The following is an 8,776-nucleotide window of genomic DNA, read 5'->3' as shown; positions in this document are numbered from 1 at the left end:
CATTTTTTGACAATCGCACCTGGTCAAATCATGGCATCGTAGCAGACTTCGCTAACGACGATTACCTAGCCGCCTGGAAACATCCGCAGGTTAACGTCTTCATCCTTCTCTCCGTCTTCATCATCATGAAGGTGAATAGACACACACACACACAGTTGTGTCCTCAAACTATAGCTGAGTATCGAAACCTCTTCTTTATCCAGAAATCTGGTTGCTTTAAAGGCTTCCTATAATGATCAGCTGATGTTTCTTAATATTTTAACATAAACAGTATATTTGTAAATGTTTTACTTGTTTTTTGATGCATAGTGTATGTGTGTTGTGTATGCGCGAGTTTGTGTGTGTTGTGTGTGTCTGCGTGTGTGTGTTGTGTTTTAATGAGCAGTACTATTGTTTGTTATGTAGTTCTGGATGTCTGCTCTTTCCATAACCCTTCCTATACCATGTGGTTCCTTCGTTCCCATTTTCGTCATTGGTATGTGTTTGTGTGTTTCATTTAAAACATGATATTTACTTTCCTTTCCTTTTTTTTCTGTATTTCCACAATTTTATGGCCCATTCACACCATGGATGAGAACTATAACAGTAACTAAAACCATAAAGGTAAAAATAAATCCCTCTAACTCTAACTGTGTTTAGGGAAGTCCACACCACAACTATAACAGAAGAAAATTATGATATCTTTGGAATTATATTCGGAGCAATATTTTGCAAAAAATATTGTGCTGCACAACTGATTTCAACATGGATAATAATCAGAATAATGCATAAAATTAGCATATTTTCATGATTTCTGAAGATCATGTGACACTGACGACTGGAGGTATGATGCCGAAAATACAGTTGTGCATCACAGAAATAAATTACAGTTAAACAGATATTCACATAGAAAACTGATGTTTTTTACATTGTAATAATATTATACATTTTTATAGTATTTTTGGTCAAATAAATGCTGCCTCGGTGGGCAGAAAAACTTAAAAATATTAAAATATCGTAGTTCTTGGTGTGAACGGTGTGAATTTTTTACAGTATGTATTAATATGATGATTAATTTGGCTCTCACTCTAAAGGGAATGCATATGTGTGTGTTTCAGGTGCTGCATTTGGCCGTTTGGTGGGTGAAGGTTTGGCCACGTTGTTTCCTGATGGATTTAACGTTGATGGACACATATACCACATAGTGCCCGGAGCGTATGCTGTTATAGGTGAGACAGACATGCAGACATCAGAATTAAGCACTGATTTAGCTTTTAATCAGCTGTAACTCTCTCTGGTGTTCAGGAGCGGCATCGTTAACGGCAGGAGTCACTCACACGATCTCGACTGGCGTGATCATGATGGAGATGACTGGTCAGATCAGTTACACTCTACCCATCCTGATCTCTGTGATTCTGGCCAACATGATCTCTCAGAGTCTTCAGCCTTCCATCTATGACACGGCTATCCGCATTAAAAAACTGCCTTACCTGCCCACGCTTAGTTGGGGCCACCGAGAGTAAGTCTCTATATGCCTACATTTCTTAGCAGTTAATTTTGACTTATTTTCAATGGATTTTGTAAACACTTCAGGTAGATTACAATGTCATCATGCTTTTAAAGTTGACATACTTTAGCTAGGATATCAAATGTTTAATATCAATATTGTAATACATTAGTGTATATACAGCAATTGCAGTTTACCCAGGTTTAACACATTAACATACGTATTGCAACATGCACATTAGCAGTGCTTAAATTCAATTTAACGCAAACTAAATTTAACTGCCTTTAATTTATTAAGTCGTGACACCCAAGATGAGTAGTGTAAAAAAATTTACAAATAGAAACAATTAGTTCCCCAGTTGATTGATTGCATTAAGAACTGCAAACATGTTTTGCAAATTTAATGCAAATGATGCATTATAAAATTAAATATGCACTAATTTGCACGCATTTTCAGAAGATTGAACATTTCTGAACATTGTATAAAACTAGGTTCAAAATTATTGTTTGATTCTGTTGAAATATTAGAATTAAATGTTTATACAGAAATCTAAAAAAAAATACACAAATAAAAAAAAAAACAGAAATAAAATGTTCTATAATGTTCTATGTGAATGATATATAAACAAGCTCCTCAGGAAAAACCTTCAGAATATAGAGAGGAATAAAACTCTAAGTTTTGGCATTTGTAACGTGGAGAAAATTTTTTTTTTTATGAAAACAGCCTTTAAATATATGGATTATCAAATTAATTGAAATTTATAGACACAAATAGATAAAGTGCAATAAAAAGACATGTAAGTGATATATGAATAAACCTCTCAGTAAAAACCTTTAGACTTTAAAGAGGAATAAAACTCTAAGTTTGTGTGTTTGTAAGCGCTGCTGAAGTGGAGAAAAATCTCTTTAAAGATATGTATTGTAATTGAAATCTATAGACACAAATAGATAAAGTGCAATAAAAAGACATGTAAATGATATATGAATAAACCCCTCAGTAAAAACCTTTAGACTATAAACAGGAATAAAACTCTAAGTTTTGGTGTTTGTAAGTGCTGCTGAAGTGGAATAGAAACTCAGTTTATGAAAACGGCCTATAAATATATGGATTATTTTTTATATCTATAGACACAAATAGATAAAGTGCAATAAAAAGACATGTAAATTATATATAAACAAACCCCTCAGTAAATATCTTCAGAATATAGATACAAATAAAACTTTAGACTATAAACAGGAATAAAACTCTAAGTTTTGGTGTTTGTAAGTGCTGCTGAAGTGGAGAAAAATCTCTTTAAAGATATGTATTGTAATTGAAATGAACAGACAGAAATAGATAAAGTGCAATAAAATAAACACTTAAAGTGCATTTTGGATATTTTTTTGTAAATCCATTTGAAATTGATTGCCTTCATTCGAAATTTCCACACAGTATTTCTCTGTTGTGCGTCAAAGTTTTTCACAGTGACCCCTTCTCTGTCCGTAGGAAGTATAATATTTATGTGGAGGACTTTATGAAAAGAGATGTTCGTTATATCACACTGAACTCCACCTACAGAGACATAATCAAGATCCTACGTTCAGGAAATCTTAAAACACTGCCTTTGGTGAAATCTGCAGGTACACACATACACACACACACACACACACACACACACACTTATTTCTCACCAACTGTAGTGTTGGTGCTAGTAGTGATAAGTATACTATATGCCAGTATCTTTACTTATTAATATATAAAAAAAAATCATGTGGACATAAATAATAACCGAAATAATATTTTTTGTACCGTTCACTATGCTGTCAGGATGTTGAAATAAAATACTAAATGAGCTTTATATTTTCAGAATATTTTTCAATTTTAATGGTATTTTTCATAATGATTTTAAAAAATCAATAATTTTACTTTTTTTATTTATAATATAATATAATATTTTATTTTATTTATATATTTATTTATTTGCTTTGAAATTACATTCATTGCATGACTAGAGAAATGGGTTTTTAGATCATTCGACATATTTTTTGTAATTTTTTATGTTCTTTTTTTTTTCCTAAAATGAAAGTCTTATAACATGAAGTAAATATATAGTGTTTTCCTGATCTTTGTGTCTGATCTTTCTTTCATCGTGTCTCTCAGAGTCGATGCTCTTGCTGGGTTCTGTCGAGCGTGCTCAGTTACTGGGGCTCTTAAAACAGCGAATGCAGCATAATAAGCAGAATGCATCCACTATGCCAAACAGATACAAGGTTCGCTTCCAGGTCAGACGATGAACTGAATAATACTGAAATGTTGTATTGTATTGCTTTTTAGATAGTTGTTGATTATGTTCATATACACATATACAGTATGTTTTATGTTTGTTGTAGATGTCCTCAGAAGAGTCTGCATCCGCTACAAATGCTAAACCTCTGAAATCTGCTCTGAAGAAGCCATCTGTAGATGAAGAAGAAATTACAAGTAATATCGAGAACCTCCCATTGACTTCTTGTGCTCTTAAAATAACATAAAACATCCTTCACATTAAAGAATTTCTATGGCTCGTCATGTGTATGTGTAAAAATGCATGGAAAATATTTTTAATACAGTAAGTTTTTAATTCATAATTTACATATTTATGCTTGCAAAACACTTAATAATCAGATGTTGAGTTAAGTGCACTTGATCAAATATGTACTCAAAAAGCAAATAAAAACATATTGTGGATATACAGTATGAAACTTTTTTTTCTGTCTCTCAGGTCTTTATGATTCTGGCCTCAACTTAAAGAAGTTCTTCTGTTCTCGTCCTGAGATCGAGGCAATGGAGGTGAGACATCCAATACACACTAATGTGCTCCTGCAATTTACAGTGGTGTTTTTGAGCAAGTGAGTGCCTTCTTAATTTAGTTTAATAATAACACAAGAAAAATTGCTATTATTTCCTTGAAATTGCAGAATCCAGTCGTAAACAAACAGGTCTGTGTAATAATATAATTGTTATAATGGCTACTGTCTGTGATAATAATAAAAAAATATTTACTGTATTCGTTTTATTTAAGGAATATACGTAATCTCGTTTTATAAATATAATTACACTAAAAAAAAGTTAAACTGTTAAATGGAAATATTTAAACTGAACTCTTTATTTTGAAAAAAATAAATAAATAAATAATTATAATAATGTCATAGGCCCTGTTATTGTAAAAATAAAGATATAAATAATTCAGATTTAATTGAGCAATCAAAACAAAATCAAGAAAAATATAAATAAGAATGAATCCTGAACTTGTAAAAAGGATAAAAAAGAAACCAGATAATGCTGTTTTCAGCCTAAGTGTGTGTGTGTGTGTGTGTGTGTTTCCATCTCCTTCCAGGACGACTCAGACGCAGAGGATGATACGATACTTCAAGAGGTGAGCACATTTTAACACACATGTTGTGTTTCCATGTTTTATGGGTTCACCCCATAGGCGTAATGGTGTTTCTACTGTACAAACTGTATATTTTATCCCTTTACCCTAAACTTTCCCCTCACAGAAAACTACAGGCTGTTTTACATTCTCAAAACACTTCATTCTGTATGATTTATAAACTTATTTCCTCATGGGGACCAAAAACTGCACCGACAGGGTCAAAATATACTTCTATTACTATCCTTGTGGGGATATTTGGTATTCATAAAGTAGGAATACGAGCACACACACACACACACACACAAACACACACTCTCTCACACACACTGTGTCTCTGTCTGTGGAAGCAGATTGAGGAGTGGGAGGAGCAACAGCTTGACGAGCAGGTGACCTTCAACAGCTGTAAGATTGACCCCGCCCCCTTCCAGCTGGTGGAGCGCACTTCACTGCACAAGGTGTGTGCAATAGTGACATCATAATCATGATGATGCGTTGTTACTTACTTTTTTTTCATTTCTCATATCAGAAATGAACTTCTCAGAACTGGTTGTTCATCTAGTCACTTGTGCACATCATAAAAGCAGTTTTGAACAAGTTGAACATTGTTTCCTCAGACGCACACCATGTTTTCTGTGTTGAATCTGGATTACGCTTACGTCACCAGCATCGGGCGTCTCGTCGGAGCCGTTTCTCTGAAAGAGGTGGGAATTTATCACTCACACACAGTAAAAATGACATTCAGGATTTAGGGATCAAACTATTTCCACATCATCGACAACGAATACCTTTATTGGTATTATGGTTCACTAAAGAACATCACGGCCAATTTCAATTGCACAAAAGTCTTTTTTAGTTTGAAAAGCTAGTTCTAGTTAATTTGTAGTAGATTTTGTAAGATTATATTGTGTTTTAAGGGATAATAGTTTCCATTTTAAGCTAAATTAGGACATTTAATGCACATTGATGTAAGAAATTAATGCTTTTATTCATTAAAGATGCATCAAATTGATCGAAAGTAACAGTAAATACATTTAGAATGTTCGTTTTTTTAACTGTGAAATTACAAAAAACACAGAAAAGAAAAAAGGGGGAAAGAAAACAAAATAGATAAAGAATTAAACGTCACCAGAGGCATCACATACAGTTCTTACAGTAGATTTCTATTTCAAAAATGCTGTTCTTTTAAACTTTCTATTCATCTGTGAATCCGGAAAACTCAAATCTATCACAGTTTCTGCAAAAATATTGTGCAGCACAACTGTGTTCAGCACTGATAATAATCAGAAATGTTTCTTGAGCAGTAAATCATCATATTATTCTGATTTCTGAAGATCATGTGACACTGAAGACTGGAGGAATGCTGCTGAAAATACAGCGGAGCATCACAGAAATAAATTACACTTTAGCACAGATTCACACAGAAAACAGTTATTTTAAATAGTAAAAAAATTTATCTATTTTACTGTGTTTTTGATCAATTAAATGCAGCCTTGTCGAAAAAGCCAAAAGACTTGAGTTTACATGAGTTAACAAAATAACCAAACGTTCTCTGATGTGTGTTTTAGTTACATAAAGCGATCGAAGGCAGCATGCTGGGAGAAGGTGTGAGATTGCGTCCCGTTCTGTCCACTTTCAGAGACCGAGGCGTTCGAGGAACCAGGCCCGAAACCATCGCACTCCACCAACTGCTGGAGCATCCACTTTCCAGCTGTGCACACAATATATAAGTGAAGTAAATGTTGTTATTCATTCTAACCAGTGCAAAATGTTTCTGTAAGTGTGTGTGTGTGTGTGTGTGTGTGTGTGTGTGTGTGTGTGTGTGTGTGTGAAGTTGATGTAAATGTGTGCTTTTTGCAGAAGTGGACTAAAAAGTGGTTTTATATTCAGATTGTTCTTTGAACACGATGGGCATTAAGCATTCCTTGTTAGTTCACATTTGTGTTATTAATTTATTTTTATTTAATGTAAATTTTATTTGAAGCCAAACCACTTGAGAGCATTAGTCTCATACCGATTCATTCAGGATTTTATGCTGTTAGGTACTTGATACTTTTTAACGAGAACAAAAATACCTCGAGCGAATAACACTTTGACTATTGCATTTGTAAAACTCTCTAGTTGAACTGTAGCGTAACCTCGGAGAAAAATAAATAAATAAAAACAGATACTTTTCATTGGTATTATAATTCTGTTAAATAATAAATATATTATCAGAAATACAGTATTGGACAAAGTGCTATTTTTATTAGTTTCTTGATCTTGAATCTAGAAAACCTTTTTGGAAGATGAATCACATGCATTTCTTTATTTCCTACCTCGTATTCAGACATAAGAAATATATATAAAGTGTGTGTTGAATATATAAATGTGTGCTGTTCAATAGCCCCTATATTTTGGTAAATCAAGAAAAATCTAAAAGTGCATAAACTCTTCTTACATGTTTGTGTGTTCCTGTTCTGTAATTATAATTACGTCAATAAAACAAAAAAAGTGGAATCTGCAGACGTCTTAATATATAATTTAACTTTTACTTTTGTGAGTGAGTGTGAGTGTAAGAGTGTGTGTGTGTGTGTGTGTGTGTGTTTGTGAGTTCCTGTTGTCCATCTGCGCTCCATTAATATGATGTGCTGACATTTTTTGGAAGGACAATGATTGACCGTGACTGAACAAAATACTGGCTTCTGATTGGCTGATGAGCCCTCATCATCTGCGAGACGTGATTGACGTGTGTGTGTGTTTGTGTGTGTGCGTGCGTGTTGGGATGAGGGATGTTTCTCCCAAAATACCACTGATTCTTTGAAATGTTCAGACTGGTGCTTAATAAATCAATAATTAATGCTTTAAAATGATGTTGAAAATTGCGATTGCCAGTCGCAAGCATTCTGGTTATTGAACATTGTAGATTTAGCTCTATTCAGACCGATTGTATTTCATGATATTAAAGTGACCTTTGACCTTCTGTCACAGTTTATTCTGTACTAAAGGTCAGAGAATGACAGCAAAGGTCAAAGTTCAGCCAGATTAAAGCGTGTGATGTCTCTAATGTGATCAGTAATGTTCAGGACAGTCTGTTTGAGTCTTTAATTGCTTGATATTATCCTAAACCCATTTAGAAATTATAATGAATATTTCAGATACTCTTATTATTTGTATTCATATTTTTAATTATTTACAATATATATTATTTTCATTTCTTTGAAGTGTAGTTAAAGTAATTAACTGTATGGATTTGTCATTTTTATTTATTTTATTTATTTTTTCAATTTTAGTTTTGCTAAATGAATGGCAACTATAGCTGAAAATAATGTTTAATTAATATTAATAGATTCAATTAATAATAAATTAATACATATAATATTATTTTAAATTAATATTAATTATTTGATTAATTAATAGTTAATGCATTGAAAACAAACTAACATATTATTTATTTATTTATTTATTTTTGTGCTCAATGCTTATTTCTGTCTGTATTGTTTCAGGTATTCTTTATATAATCACTGTGACCCATAACCATCTTAACTTCTGTTTAATATTAAAGTGATCCAGATCATATTGCGTCAGATTTTCCACTGCTTCTTTCTGTCACACTTTCAGTTTCTTCACAGAAATCTCCAGACGTTCTTCCTCTCTCCTCAGAAACAATCATTAACCTGAATGTGTGTCATCCGTCTCCAGAGTCTGTGTTTAAAGGATCGACTCAAGCGTACAGTACATGAAGATCCCTGAACATGAACAAACACACTTGAGCTCAGCAAATGAAACGCCAACATACTGTACACAAGGCAAAGGCTTTGTTTAATACATTCACTTAAGATTACAAAGATTATTATGTGCTAAAGTATTTGATACAGTCCTTAATTTACATTTGCTATCCCAAAAATATAGAAATTTTC

The 8,776-nt window shown here is 32.9% G+C and overlaps 1 protein-coding gene across 3 annotated transcripts in view; it reads left to right on the top strand.

Moving 5' to 3' along the window:
• LOC113114691 (chloride channel protein 2-like) overlaps positions 1-7,921 on the top strand; it is a 16,631-nt gene extending 8,710 nt beyond the window's left edge. For 2 of the 3 annotated variants that reach the window (XM_026281615.1, XM_026281612.1), the window contains 12 exons: positions 1-131; positions 406-475; positions 1,098-1,208; positions 1,285-1,498; positions 2,972-3,105; positions 3,626-3,747; positions 3,856-3,946; positions 4,227-4,294; positions 4,842-4,880; positions 5,231-5,335; positions 5,495-5,581; positions 6,446-7,921. The exon at positions 1-131 is cut by the window's left edge and continues 25 nt beyond it. In XM_026281615.1, coding sequence (XP_026137400.1) covers positions 1-131; positions 406-475; positions 1,098-1,208; positions 1,285-1,498; positions 2,972-3,105; positions 3,626-3,747; positions 3,856-3,946; positions 4,227-4,294; positions 4,842-4,880; positions 5,231-5,335; positions 5,495-5,581; positions 6,446-6,607 — 1,334 coding nt within the window. In that variant the 3' untranslated portion in view covers positions 6,608-7,921. The remainder of the gene's footprint in view (positions 132-405; positions 476-1,097; positions 1,209-1,284; positions 1,499-2,971; positions 3,106-3,625; positions 3,748-3,855; positions 3,947-4,226; positions 4,295-4,841; positions 4,881-5,230; positions 5,336-5,494; positions 5,582-6,445) is intronic. The other variant, XM_026281613.1, reaches the window with a different exon arrangement.
• Positions 7,922-8,776: the final 855 nt, after the last annotated feature.

Source organism: Carassius auratus, chromosome 15 (genome assembly GCF_003368295.1).
Source record: "Carassius auratus strain Wakin chromosome 15, ASM336829v1, whole genome shotgun sequence".
Classification (NCBI taxonomy): Eukaryota; Metazoa; Chordata; class Actinopteri; order Cypriniformes; family Cyprinidae; genus Carassius; species Carassius auratus.
The sequence above is the reverse complement of the archived record's forward strand: the minus strand, read 5'-3'. Positions and strand labels throughout refer to the sequence as shown.